The 14,896-nt window shown below is 41.5% G+C and overlaps 1 protein-coding gene across 2 annotated transcripts in view; it reads left to right on the plus strand.

Moving 5' to 3' along the window:
• GRIA1 (glutamate ionotropic receptor AMPA type subunit 1) overlaps positions 1-14,896 on the plus strand; it is a 127,446-nt gene that overhangs the window by 78,261 nt on the left and 34,289 nt on the right. For both annotated transcript variants that reach the window (XM_009942612.2, XM_009942613.2), the window contains exons 6-11: positions 776-937; positions 2,071-2,238; positions 5,863-5,967; positions 8,107-8,217; positions 9,200-9,406; positions 10,544-10,914. In XM_009942612.2, the coding sequence (XP_009940914.1) occupies positions 776-937; positions 2,071-2,238; positions 5,863-5,967; positions 8,107-8,217; positions 9,200-9,406; positions 10,544-10,914 (1,124 nt within the window). The remainder of the gene's footprint in view (positions 1-775; positions 938-2,070; positions 2,239-5,862; positions 5,968-8,106; positions 8,218-9,199; positions 9,407-10,543; positions 10,915-14,896) is intronic.

Consider the following 14,896-nt stretch of genomic DNA (forward strand, 5'->3'; position numbering starts at 1 on the left):
AGTGCTGAAGAGATAGGATCAAAGCTGGGATACCAAAAAGCGGCCACTTCTTCATTATTGCTTGCAGTGTGTCTCTGTTTATTTTTTTGCCTCTGACTCCATGGGAGTGACTAATCCTACAATGCCACTCTGATACATGTGCATTTGCGCACTTGTGTTCATCACATGCAGTGGGCAAGAAGTAGAGGAGAACAACAAAGAAATAAAATAAATGTATTTCATTAGTAATCTGAAATCCCAAAAAGTACCCTTTTTTCTCCCAAATTAGCAAATCCTATAAATTGCAATTTCTAATAGACAGACTCCCTTGACAAGCTGACCAACCACTTCTTGATGTGCTGAAAGTTTTTTGCTCAGGGTTTGTTTTTCCCTGCAAATTTGGGTTTGAAAAGAAGTAGCCTATCCATTGCATAAAAGTTAGAGCTGGGTGAATAATTCGAATAGATTTTGAGAATTTTATTAGTTTCATCCACACATTATTTGGGACTTATTTCTTCTGTTATTCTGCTAGCTTTCTTGCAGATGAGCTGTCATTAATATGACTATTTGTCTCCCCGGGTGGAAGCTGCAGGATGTGTCCAGCTCAGAGCCTGTGAGAAAGAAAAGTTCACCCCGTGGTCAGGGAAGTGGTGCCTCCCTTGAACTGGATCTTATCTTGCAGAGGGAAGAGATTTTTCCTAAGCTGGCAGCCATGTTCATAGATAGGGAGAATTCTTCTTGTCCACCCAGAGATGTGTTCCTCTGATGAGCTTCTCCTGTTTCTCTCCCGTACTAGGGATTCATGGACATTGACCTGACCAAATTCAAGGAGAGCGGAGTCAATGTCACCGGCTTCCAGTTGGTGAATTACACGGATGCTGTTCCTGCCAGGATCATGCAGCAGTGGAGGAATAATGATGCCAGGGAGCATCCTCGTGTGGACTGGAAGAGGCCAAAGGCAAGTGATGTAAAAAAGCCATTTAATTTAAGGTTCCTCTGGCTCAGTTCAGGTTACGCTCGCCTCGCCTCTTTGTAATCACACAGAGCTCTCTAGTCTTGCTCTGAAAACCTGTCACTTAATATAATTACGAACATTATCTGTTCTAGGTGCCTCAACATTTTCTATATTTTACTAGGCAGGAGTTTCTGCCTGCTAAGAAATACACAAGTTAGTACATTCACTCAGTCTCCCAGTTTTTACCTTCCTCAAAGCTAAGGATTAAAAATCTCATAATGTTCAGTATATGAAAAAGGAAAAAGCCATATTAACTCCTTAACCTTTGGCTTGTTTGCTATATATCCAATGATAATAAAGTCTTTCTAGATGTTCTTTCTGCACATTTCAAATCAATGTGTACAGCAGAGAGGAAACATAATGTAACTCCTAATACAAAAGACCCTGAAGCTGTCAGGGGGTGGGGAGGTTGTTTTTTTCCTATCTGACATTTGAAAATAAATACACTTGTGACAAACACTCAGCGATAAAAATGTCATCTTTGGAAGTATTTGTTTAAGAAAGTTGCAAACAAATAAATCAGTAGCTGATCGTAGGAAAAGGAATTAACTCTAATGGTTATTGTTCATGACAGAGTTTTACACCCGTTTCTGTACAAGTTTCTACTTGAATAAACTCATCTTTTTCAGAGTTTTTGCACATTAAAGTAGAGTTTTCTGACCCATCTATGACAAGAAAGGGTCACTTGTTATTTGGTTCTGCGCATCTCACATTTACACTGTATAATGTATTCCTTAAAAGTTCAGGTCAATGATTCAACAGAAAACTCGGGTAACAGGTGAACGGCATGATCTGAAGGCAGCTAAGCTGGAAGAGCAAAAGGCAACCTAGAGCCATTCTTAGTTCCACATCAGGATCTTCTCCTTCACTCTCCCATCTCTGGGAGAGAAGGCATCAACTTTCATGAGTCAACAGGACAGTAGTGCTTACAGGGAGTAAGAGGCTGTTGAACTTCATAGATGGAAGGATGAAAACAGGGCAAGTTTTCTGAAAAGTTGCCCTGAGGCAAACCAGTGTAGCACACCCGAGGTCAGCTCACCCTAATGGGCAACATACAACTTCTCTTCTCTTTCTAGTACACGTCAGCCCTAACATACGACGGGGTCCGGGTGATGGCCGAGGCGTTTCAGAACCTGCGGAGGCAGCGGATTGACATCTCCCGTCGCGGCAACGCTGGAGACTGCCTTGCCAACCCGGCCGTGCCCTGGGGACAAGGCATTGACATCCAGAGAGCTCTGCAGCAGGTTCAAAACCCAAACGATGTGTGCACTGCAAGGACAGATGAATGTAGCCTGTGGGTGGGGGAAGAGGGGCGATTAGCAGCAGAAGTGGTCAAACGACTCATTGGGGTTGAGGAGCTGATCCTTCCAGGTTAGAGCCAGGTCTCCTAAAGAGTTCAGGGGTGCATCCAGCAAACTGCTCCTCCTGGTACCATCTGGTGTGTCTTTGCTTTCTCTAATTTCTGTTGGAGTTCTGGAATGGAAAAGCCAAAATGTTATCCTGTAAAATCCTGAGTCCCTATTTGTATCTTCCCGTTGCCAAGAGACAGACCTGCTCAGGCCATATTTTTTGAAGCTTCTTTGACTCTCTGTGAACTCAGTTTTGGTTCCAGACTGCTAATGAAGCTTGAAGCCATGTGAATTTTGCCTTATGTGTTGGCTGTCATAAAAATGTTCTCAAAGCCCAGATTATAGCTTGTTTCATACTGTGAGGATTCGTAAAATTCTTAATAACAGCCATTTAGATATCTGATATTCTTCCTTTTTCATCCTTCTTAGATTTTTGAATAAACAAAAATACTACATGAAACTTATAGCAAGAGAGAAAAACAATACGCTCTTATCAAAGACTTAGGTAGAATATTTTAAAATTTCATTAAATTGTAAGACTGACATTCATTTCTAGCATTTTTTCAGACAAAAATAGATACATTCCTTGCAAATACTGCTAGTTCAGTGTTATCCAAATATAGCTTATCCCATCTTCTTTTCTTAACTATGGAGAAGGCAAGAAGAACAAAATTAATTTGGTTAATTTGCATCATATGTGAATTTCCCCAAGAATTCTATTTTGATTTGGTTTTGGCTTACTGGTAAACAACAATTCCTTTAAAACCAAATCTTGCATCTGATTTGATTTTATTGCTTGGATTCAATTTGTTCCCAAGCCTATCGTTGACTTTCTGTATGACCTCGGGCAAGTTGATGTCATAGCTTCTCCAAACCCTTACAATAAAATCACCCTCCCTGATGCATTAGGGAGATTGGTTACCTAACAAATATGAAATACTTGGAAGTCTTCTGATGAGCAATGGATTCTCAAGCATTTTCCTTTATTGAATTTATGAGAATAGGATGTCAAAATTAGACTTGGCTAGAAAATACAATTTTGTGTGTGTTAGAAAATCTCCTCTGAAGTTTCCTTATCTCTTCATTAAAACAATTTCAAAACTCTTAATTTTTCAACTGTACTGATTTGGGGCAAAGAACATGAAGAGCTTTTTGCAAAAGTTGTTCCTTCACCATTGAAAAACTACAATTTTCAAAAGATTTGACCACTTCAGTCGTGATGGTCAAAATAAAAGGCTCTAAAACATGCAGAGGAAGAAGTCTTCTAGGGAAATTTCAACTATGAATTGAATAATCATCCAACATTTAGTATTGTAGCAAGAAAGAGGCAGATAGAAATAGAAGAACTTATGATTAGATTGAAGGTTTGAGTTATCCTTTCTGCAAAGACTCACAATTAGGGTAATTCTTACAGCTATTCACAGTGGGCTTTCTTTTTACCTCCCATTTGCTAATGCCTAAAATTTTATAAGCTGTTTAAAAGCAAAAACTTTCTCTACTTCTTTCTACTCAAATGTCTGGAATAAGCTCCCGAATTGCCTTTTTTCTCTTCAGTGTAGGAAGGAGTCATGGATGGCAGGAGCAAAGAAGAAAAGCAATTTGAAACATTCTGTAATTTTTCGAAAACATAAATCTAATACATTTCAGCAAAAAGTACGCTTTTATTGAAGAGAATTACTTTTTTCTGGGAAAATGCTCACAAAATACTGCTTTAAGCCAATACACTGAGGTTTCAGTTGTACTTTGAAAAAATTATGATAATTTTTGACAGATTTTTTTTGTTAACGTTGTTTGGTTACGACAGCTAGTAAGCAGGTAGGTAGTCCCTAACTGCTGACTAAACCTGTAAACCAGAAGGCCACAACAACATCTTCCTCCTCCGTCTCTCCTGGCAAAGAACCACATGCCCATATACCATACACAAATGCACTTAAATGTTGTATGTCTCCATTTGACATAATTGGTGCTTAGCACTGTTGAAATAAGTCCTCACTATATTTTGTAGTGATTCAGGGAGTCTCAGAGGACGGTGAATGATGGAAAAGTTGTGCTGCAGCCTCCAGAATGGATGGGAGGGACCCCTTTTGCTCTTCCAGTGCCACACAGATATCACAATATGAAGATTTCATTCATTCGGATAGAATAAATTGGTGCTGTACATCTGCCTTTTAGTGCATGTAAAGATACAAAGCATGAGCACCCATGACCTGAGCTTCAGAATTGATCAGGACCTGAAAAGTAAACCAAAGAGGCCGTGAAAAAGCAGGCATGGGAGTGCTTAAGACAATGGTGCTTTTCTAGTGTGTCTACCTTTCATGGGCATGTTGTGTCTTCTGAGAAGGGAAAAGTATGTTTCTCTGAATGCCACCAGGAATAGGTCTTGACTTGAAGGAGCTTCAGAAAATACTGACAGATGTTCGTTTTCATGACAAACCTTTGCAATAATAGCTGGAAAAGAAACACAGTTTAAGCAGATTAGCAACAGATTTCCTCTGTAATGACATATCCTCAATTCTTCACAGTGAGTCTTTATTCTGAGGATCTCAGAGTACTTAAAAAAGCTGCTAAATATCTGTTCCCATTTTGCATGTGGGAAGACTTCAGTTGCAGGGACAACAGATTTGTCCAAAGCAAGTGGAAAGGCTGAGACCAAATTATCTCCCAATCCGGTGGCATGAGCACTTCTCCAGGTGGTCTCTGTAGAGACCCACATTTGCACTCCTTTTCCCATGTTCCAGCTACCCATTGCCTGATCCCCACACACCATATCTGACTCCAGTTGGAAGCCCTTCTCCACGCCACACTGGGGACTTTTGCATCAAGTCACATGGGCACACTGAGAGGAGAAGTTCAGGAAGTGGGATGTGATGTGAGCAACGCTCTTCAGCTCAGCAGTGCTATCAGCAGAGATTTATGATTCAAAGTTTCCTATGCAAATTTCATTTACAATACTAAATTGTCAGGTTTTATTTGGCTGGTGCAGAGATAATTAAATTTGCTTGTTAACTGGTAGACCCCTTCTCTATCGAAAGATGGCAGCTGGGAACTGTGGCCACGGTTTCATATTTCCTCCAAATACAGTTCCTGATTTGAACTGACAGATTCTTTAACAAATCCTGATTCCAGGTCAGATTTAGAGGATACAAAAAACCACAAAACCCAAGGAGTTCACAGCTGATTTACCTCACTGCCACATCCCAAGAGGTGATGGGCTCACACATGTGATCTAGCTCTTATGCATCGCTGAGCTCAGTAATAGACCACTACGTTTTCAGAGAAAGGGTTTTTAGAAGAAAGGGTAAGTTAAGAGAATGGCTGTGCACGTGGCGAGGCATGCTGTAGAGAGTGAACCTAAGTGAAAGCCCGGTGTCAGATGGATGTCCTGTGTCCCCTGCAACAGATACAAAAGACATGACTGCACTCTCCATCCTTCTTCCCCTCACCACTTACTGTTGCCTAATCACCACTGTGTGAGATGCTGACCAATTTGCTGTCCTCATTGATATTTGTGTCTTTAAGGTCCGTTTTGAAGGATTGTCTGGCAACGTTCAGTTTAATGAGAAGGGACGAAGGACCAACTACACCCTCCATGTGATTGAGATGAAGCATGATGGGATCAGAAAGGTAAAGTAGAGAGTGACCTGAGATCCTGTGTCAGGCACCAGCCTGGTGTTTGAGTTACGGTGTGATTAGGTCTCAACAGATATTTCTGTCCATGGAAGCTTGCATGTGGAGTCACCACGAGCGCATTCCCAGCTCTCTGCATGAGCAAAGCCAAGCACTAGGGAGAACTCATGGTATATTGCTAAAAAAACACAGCATATGGAAGGGGTTATCAAGAGCAACAAAAGCATCTCATCTGTGGGACAGGGAATTCCAGGATAGTGAAAGCTTGGCCAACTCAGCCTTGCTATTGGCAGGGCCCATCGGCTCAGGCTCAGCTACACGACTGTGTTTTTTGCTCTCCCACTTTTCTTTTCCAACGATGAGCCAAGGCAGAGCCCAGCAGAAGCTGTCTGCCCTAACCAGTGTAGGTGAACGCTTTATGTTGACCTAATTCTACTCTCCTTGGTTGACCTAATTCTACTCTCCTTGAAGTGACAAGAGCTTTACCACTAACAATATCCTGATAGCTACACAGATATTTGTGCTGTTCTGGAGTCTTGATCCCAGGCACTCTGGAAAATCTGGCCTTGTTCAGGGGTGCTGAGCCCTTGAAACACAAATCCTTTTGAAAATCTGACTCCATGTTCTTATGTGCCACTTTAGATACTACCTATTTGAAGAACAAAGAATAACTCAATTATTCTATTAATAAAAGAGAGCTATTAAATATTTGAAATGAGGCATTCACTGGAATCCCTCTGTACCCTCTCAATCCCCTGAAAAATAAAATACTTGTTTGAAACTAAGAAAAACTGCAAATAGTGAAAGTTCCACATTTACAGCCCGTACCCCAAATTCAGGCTTACAACTGAAAGCAGCCAATGTGAGATCAGAGCCCACCACATTCAAGTGAAAAAAGGCAAATTTCTCATTGAGAAGTAAAAGAATTGTCATTTTGAAGACATAAAAAGTGGTCTTCCTCCTCTGTGTGGTATTCATAAGAGGACAAATGCAGTATTATGTCCAGTTTGGGGCTCTGAACTTCAAGTTGGCAATCTGGAGGGAGTCTACAGGAGAAGAAACAGAATGGCTAAATATCTTGATTTTGCTGTGTATTTGCTGATGTAAATGACATTTGTTTGGAAGGCATGTATATCACTGCCCTTATGCATATTGTATCTTAGATCCACCAGGTTAGAGGTGCAAAACAAGCATATGTATCTCCATTTGTGTTGTCCTAGGGCAGAACTTTGGAAAATCTTTCCTCACTCTGTTTTTGTCAGTGCAGTGAAGAGACATGAGAGGCCTGCGTAAATTTTTTCTCCTGGGCTGTTACGATCTCTAATCTGCCATCAGCAGGCTCCTGGTCGTGCCCTGTGCTAATACCCTTTACCATTTACTGTGATAAGAAATTTCCTTCACATAAGCAGAGGTCAAGCAACTACATACTTACATGAGGTGATGGAAAACCTTTTATAAAATCAAGCCCTCAAAGTGGATAACCTCAACCATGATCTTCCTAGTGATACTCAGTGGCACTTTGCTTTGCCTGCAAGCAGCAGTAGATCAGCCCAAATCCCTGATTATTAATAAGCACTGTTTAACATGAGAGTTATTCCCATTACAACTGTTTGGTTTATCTGTAACCCCAATTTTTTTGACATTGTCCTAGGTTGAGGGTTTTTTCCTCAATTTTTTGTTCTGTTGTCTCAAGATGTCCCAAGAGTCAGCCTTATGTTCTGCAGGCTTTCAGCTTCAGTATAGCATTTTATCACCCTGTAGCATCTGGACACGCAACAGGCATGCTCAACATTAGAAACATATTCAGAAGTCACACAGGGGAAGTGTGAACTCTTGGAGTAGGGATGGGGCAGGGAATTGCAATAATCTCCCAGCACTGCATGCCAATTATTTTTACGTGCATACAAGCACTCTGCTACCATAGCGTATCATGTGCATTATTTTTAGGCTGGAGGCATGGTGGGATGGGGGAGTTCCCGGTCTCACTGACAAAAGACATCAATAATCAGGAGAGGAGATCTCTGGTGGATATGAACACACAAAGAGAGCTGATCCTGCTTGGATGACCCTGTTACCGTATCTTGGTTAACATTACAAAGAGATGTCAATAAGGTATCCTGATTTTGTATTCGGCAGATTGGTTATTGGAATGAAGATGAGAAGCTGGTTCCAGCAGCCATAGATACTCAAAGCGGCAACGAGTCTACAAGCCTCCAGAACAGGACTTACATAGTCACAACTATCCTAGTAAGTGCTATGACTTCTGTCCCAGTTCTCCCTCTCCCCCATCTCCCTGATGTGCAGGCTCCCTCTTCCGCCTGGTGTGCCCTCCTTTGTACTACATCATTTTTATAATAGCAATAACAATGATAATAATAACAATAATAATAATAATAGCAGCACTTACTGTTTCCTGCTGGGTCCATAAAGGTACCTGAAAATTGCCGTGGCTAATTAAATAGGTATTAAAGAGCTCTCATGCTTAAGTGTAGATAATACAAAAGATTATGACAAGATAGTAGAGGCATGAGCATAGGTAAATTAGAAACATTATACCTGTCCTTTGTGTTTAGCCCACAGAATCGTGGCTGTAATTCTGGGAACGATAAGCGCTGTATTGTGCAGAGAGGCTGAATCATAGCTTTAAAAACAAATCTCCACTATAATCATGAAGGAATAATAGGTACCCCATAATGTATGGTATCATGCATTGTGGCATTGTATATACGAACACTGCAGAAACAGATGAAATTTTACCAACTTGTTTGTTGAATGCTTACTGTGAGTCTATGGAGAAGACACAATACCCAAACTGAGTTAGACATCTTTAGGGCTCTCTCCTGTCCAGCAGATTTGATTCTGCCTGTGCCAACATAGGCAGACATGCCTTTAAAAATTCAGAGCACAGATGCACTTAATATCCCTTGCAGAACTGCACTGAAAGGTTTGTTACCCCAAACCCCTCAGCTACTCCATTCCCCTCAGGTCCGTCACTGCAGAAGCTGCACACAGATTCTGCATGAATAAATAGAAAATACCACAATAAAAATCACAATCGGTATCTTCTAAAATAAGTCCTTTGTGTGTTGACTGTGCCCTTTGGTACAGAAACACAAAGCTGGAGCTTTGCAAGGGGACCAGAAGCTGCACACTGGGCTCTAGTCTGAGCCCCTGATGTGCCGTTTTAGAAAAGTGGAGCGTGGCTCAATATTGGTCTTCTCTGTGCCAGGAAGACCCATATGTGATGCTCAAGAAGAACGCCAACCAGTTTGAAGGTAATGAGAGGTATGAAGGCTACTGCGTGGAGCTCGCTGCTGAGATTGCGAAGCATGTTGGCTACCACTACAGGCTGGAGATTGTCAGAGACGGGAAGTACGGAGCCCGGGACCCCGACACCAAAACGTGGAACGGCATGGTGGGAGAACTTGTTTACGGGGTGAGTTTCCAACCTCATCCTTTGTCTTTAGCTCTTGGTGCCTGAGAACACATTCAAGCCCTAGAAGAAAAAGGAGACCTGGCTTCTGTCAGCCTGAGCTGTCTTGAGGACTGCGGCTCTGATAATGCAAATAATCAGCCCAAGTAAAACATTTTAATTTAGGGAGGGATGGCACATGCTGTGCCTATGGAAATGTCAAAATGTTTCCTTTCAACAGTTCCAAGATTCTTTTTGTTTCCATTTTTGGAAGAACAAGTATTGAAAGGTCAAACTTTCCCCATGGGTAGAATCTCCAAATTTTACTCTATTTTATATTTGCACAATAATGGCAGGATGAAAGAAGGCTAAGATCTCAAACACTTAGCATATGACTGGTGAACAGTAGGACTAGAACGTTTTCTGTCTAGCCACTCATTTCCATCACCTCAGATATATGCCTGCACCCTATACTTCTAAACCTGGTTCACTCTGGTAGTTCATATTCTGTGGTGTTTTAAGTCAGAAGGGTCTAATTTTCCCTTGGAGGGAAAGGGCAAATCAGCGTAGGAAGCATCAGTGCCCAAGTCTCTGTGCTGCTGTGTTGGAGTGAGGGATGATCTATCTCCTGCTGGTAGTTCCACAGTAGATGCCAACACCTTTTCAGTGCATTTTCCTTTCCATTTTCAAGATGGATTGTAAAATAAGTGGAGAGTACACATCAGTGTCACTTGAACATTTTTCCTCTTCTTCTGCATCAGTTATGCAATCAAAAAACAGTTCCTGATGGAAGTAAACATCCTGGCATCCTTTTTCAGGCGATTGGTCTTTCCTTGCCTCTTTTGATGTCTGGATGGTAAAGCTCTTGTAGCGAAAATCATCTGCATCAGACTGTGACATCAGTGGATAAATCAGACAAGAAGAACTAGGTGGCTGCAAAAAGAAAATGCTGTGATTTGAAAACAGAACTGGTAATCAGTAGCAATAAAATCCACCAATATTATGGGTTGCTCCTTTTTTACATTTCTCTTGCAATTGCTTTTGTCTGATTTCTTCTGAGACAGCAGGGGTAAACAGAGATCGAAGGAACATAAGACGGAGTTAGTGGATACGTTTTTTTATCCCCAGAATGCAAATCTCTTGTCTGTCTCTCCTTTTCAGAGGGCGGATGTGGCTGTGGCACCATTAACCATCACTCTGGTTCGAGAAGAAGTTATAGACTTTTCCAAACCGTTCATGAGTTTAGGTATATCTATCATGATAAAAAAACCTCAGAAGTCCAAACCAGGAGTTTTTTCCTTTCTGGATCCTTTGGCTTACGAGATATGGATGTGCATTGTTTTTGCCTACATTGGAGTGAGCGTTGTCCTCTTCCTGGTGAGTCGCTTCAGCCCTTATGAGTGGCACACTGAGGAATTTGAAGAAGGACGAGACCAGCCGGCCAATGACCAGACGAATGAGTTTGGGATATTCAACAGTCTCTGGTTCTCCCTGGGAGCTTTCATGCAGCAAGGATGTGATATTTCTCCAAGGTGGGTTGCCTCTCCCAGTGAATCTTCTTCCAGTTCCTGTGATTTAATCTTTCTGTCTGCTTTGGACCTGAACAGGTTCTTTTTTGACCTTCCTTCCTGAACCATAGTGTAGTTTTCCGAATCAGTTACAGATTCGGAAAGGATCCAAGGGTTCATAGGTCTCGCACCCGTAAACTTAGGACCTCAAACTTGGGACTATAAAAATACAATTCTAAATTTATGCTGGGGAGTTCTTTTGAGGGAATTTACAGAAATGCAAACAAGATTTTCTAGAGCCACACATTGGCAATCAATTTTTGTCAGTTGTTCATTTTGTTGCCATTAGAAAAAAAGGTCACTCTAGCATTGCAGGGAAGCTATGAAATATCAGTAAAGTAGGGAGAACTAATACAGTAGGTGTTTAGTGAAAAATTATATGGTCTGTGCCAAAGGTTATGGAGCACACTGAGTGGCTCCAAGTATTATTTGCCTTTAGAAAGGTCAGAGAAGTACTGAGTTTTCCTTCTGGTTCCCATTTCAGTCAATAGTTCTACTGCCTGAAAGTTCAGTAGGACCCAAAGTCCAAAGGGTTCCTAAAGGGACTTCTGATGGAGACATTTATTGTCTGTATAAATTAATGACTGTTGTGATTACTTTTCAATAATTTTTCTTGGAAAAGCTAGCACAATATAAGGTAGCTTGAAAAACTGCATGAAATGCGGGAGATGTATATCTGTGATAGACACACAGACAGAGATTTATTTTTAAATAATGTCTAGGAATAGCTCCTTCATTTTTGATAGCTATATTCCCACAAGTCTTACGACAGATATTTTGCCTACTGCAGGAGCCCGTGATATACATATCTTCTCAAGGCCTTGTTCATACAAAGGCATTCAAAAATAAAAGAAAAATAATTAAAAGCATAGGAACTAAGTAGCTGCAAGCATGACTTTTGTGGTTTCACCCAGCAGCTAGCAACTAGGCCGTGCAGCTGCTCACTCACTCCTCCCCCTACAGCGGGATAAGGGGGAGAATGGGAGAAAAGTAAAACTTGTGGATTGAGATAAAGGCAGTTTAATAAGACAACAAAGAAAGGAATACTAATACTAGTATTAATAAAGAATATGCAAAACAAGCTATATGCAATACAATTATTCTCACGGCCCAATGACCGATTGTGTAGCCAGTACCCAGCAGCAATCATGAAACTCGTGATTTCACTAAACTTGCGGAAGAAGACTGAACTCATGGAAAATTTTGAGCTCACAGAAAAGAGAATTCTTGCCCCCTGGGCAACCCTCATTTATAAACTGAGCGTGACATCTATGGTATGGAATATTTCCACTGGCCAGCTGGGGTTAGCTGCCTGGCTGTGCTCTCTCCCAGCTCTTGTACACCTGCTCATTAGCTGAATTTGGGAAACCGAAAAAAAATCCTTAATTTCTTCATAACAGCTAAAAATATCAGTGTATTATCAACATTCTTCTTATACTAAATTTAAGACACAGCAGCTACTGGGAGGGAAATTAACTCTATCCCAGCCAAAACCAGGACAATTACTCTGTTAGATTTTTGTATTTAATTGCACAAGTTATCATGTCCAGTAAGTAATGCCTGTAATAGATGAGGGAGCGTTCTTGTGGTATGTGTATATTCACCTGAGGCAAGACCAGAGGTGAGCCAGGGATGAGGTTTGTGACACCTCCAGTGTTTTGTGTCCAGGGCAGAGGTACTTAGGTTTTGTGAGGCTGAAAAAGGGTTGATGAGCTGTGGCTTGGGATGTGGATCATATGTACCTATCATTCCCAAGAGGTCTGCTCTGGTTGTGGTTGGTTGGTCAAGCGCTAAAGCCACCAGACACTGCAGGACACTGCTGTTGTTCACCCTCTCCATAGCTCGAAGAGGCACAGCATGTCTCTGCAGCACTCACACACACCTGGGTTATACGTACAAGCTCACTGGACCAGGAAAGTTGCTTGTCCCAGTTCAGGCTGAGAACATTTTTGGCCAGGTTTGACTCGAACCAGAGGTACTGCCAGTCACAAGAATGATTTTACAGGCTGCGTAAGCATTTTCTGCATTTACATACCATGGTGACATCTGAAGCGATGCTCTGATAAAAACAGATGGCCTTTTTCTTTTTCCCAATCCTTCCTTTTTTGGGCTCTGTCTTTCTTCTCTTCAAGGGAAATTTCAGCAGAGAACGTACCTTGTTGGTAAACACTGTAGGCAGAAGTTAATTTCCCGCATGCTGGGCTGGCACCCAAGCTCAGGGGACGAGAAGGAGGCACAACTCCATTGGCAAGCGGGGATAACTGCGCAGCTCAGCACAGCTCCCGCGGGATGGCAGGCAGAGGCCAGGCACCATCTTGTTGGATATTGGATACCAGTTTGTCCAAATATTAATGAGCTTGGCATAGCAGGGAAATAGAAGCCTGCAGAGCACTTTGATAGTGTCAGCTTTTATGAATATCTTCTATCATCTGATCATTGATTGGTAGGAGTCCAGCAGGTGCATTCAGGAAGTCTTCCCAGCAGAGAGAATTTCATCTTTATTGCTGTCTTGTGATACAGCCCCATGCATTAGGATCAGGTTATTGCCATTTTCATTCTCGTTGTTGTTCTTGTCATCATTATTCTTATTTAGGAAAGAGAACGTCTTCCTTTGGGGACATTTCAGTAGCCAGTTTGTGTTCCAAGGAGGAGTGTGGAGAGGTGAAAAGCTGAGACTTAACAAAACGGCAAATTTTGAAACATCTTTAATAAAAAGTGTTGGTAGAAGATCAGTGGTTTTCATCCAAAGAACAAGATTTGCTCTAGCTAAACAAGCTTTGAATCACTATTTCAAAGTGTTGTTTTAATTTGCTTTGAAATGGGAAATGAGAATGAGTCTGTCATTATTATTTTAATGTTGTTAATTTGGTCATCCTGATAATGAGAATTACAATTTCATTGAAATCAATATTTTCCCAAGGAGTGGAAGAGCACGTTCTGACTACAAATATTTGCAAGAAGTGAAAATTTGAAAAATGAAACATAGGCATTATTATAAGTCCCAGCACTCTGAGTGCAGCTCCTTGTGATGGTTGCAAGTGGAGGGGGACATTTCTGTGAAATGTGAAAGCAAGGAGGAAGCAGGAGAGTGAGAATTTCCATAGGATGTTGTTGTACAGAAAGGCTCAGAGCGCGCTCCATCTCTCGCATGTATTTTTCACACGAACCTAGTGCAGGATTTCTGTGACACATCACTTAGAAATGAATGCTTGGTGCAACGACATTGTGGGCAGGTGGGGATCTGCTCTGTTCCAATATATTTCCTATATGGTTGCTTCTAAACTTATCACTACAATCTCTCAGCATCTCCCATGTATTAACCAACATAAATAGCTTCTGTTATACATCTGTTCTGTCATTCTCTCCCCAGCAGAAAGGAGCAAGTGCAGGGGTGTATTTTGTTTTTGTAGAGGTTTTGGTTTGTTTATTTCAGTTTTGTTTTGGGAAGGAGTAGGGGAAATTTGTCTGGAGGGTTGGGGTTTTTTTTTTCCCCCAGAGCATGTTTGTTTTAAGTGCATATGCCACTACGTATTTATCATAAAAAAAAACGTAAGATCAAAACTGTAGACACATCACTCAGCACAGCAGGTGGTGAGGTTTGCAGCGGCTCCTTGCTCTTGTAAATGTGTGTTTCTCAGTCTCAGACCAGCCCCCAGGGAACTTCAGACAAAAATTTGCTTTTGAAGGAAAGTGGTGTCCTTTTTAAAGACAGACTTCCTAGCCAGAACTTTTCATCAGGTTTTTTAAGTATGTTGGTCACAGCCTACCGAGCACTTTGAAGGTACACTGTGAATTTGGTGACCTGTGGATGGCCAAGACAGAGTGTAGCTGTGGGTTATGTGCTCATAACCTCTTCTCCCGAGGAATGGGGCTAGAATTATAGAATGGTTTGGGTTGGAAGGGACCTTTAAAGGTCATCTAGTCCAACCCCCCTGCAGTGAGCAGG

This window comes from Opisthocomus hoazin, chromosome 22, assembly GCF_030867145.1.
Source record: "Opisthocomus hoazin isolate bOpiHoa1 chromosome 22, bOpiHoa1.hap1, whole genome shotgun sequence".
Taxonomy (NCBI): Eukaryota; Metazoa; Chordata; class Aves; order Opisthocomiformes; family Opisthocomidae; genus Opisthocomus; species Opisthocomus hoazin.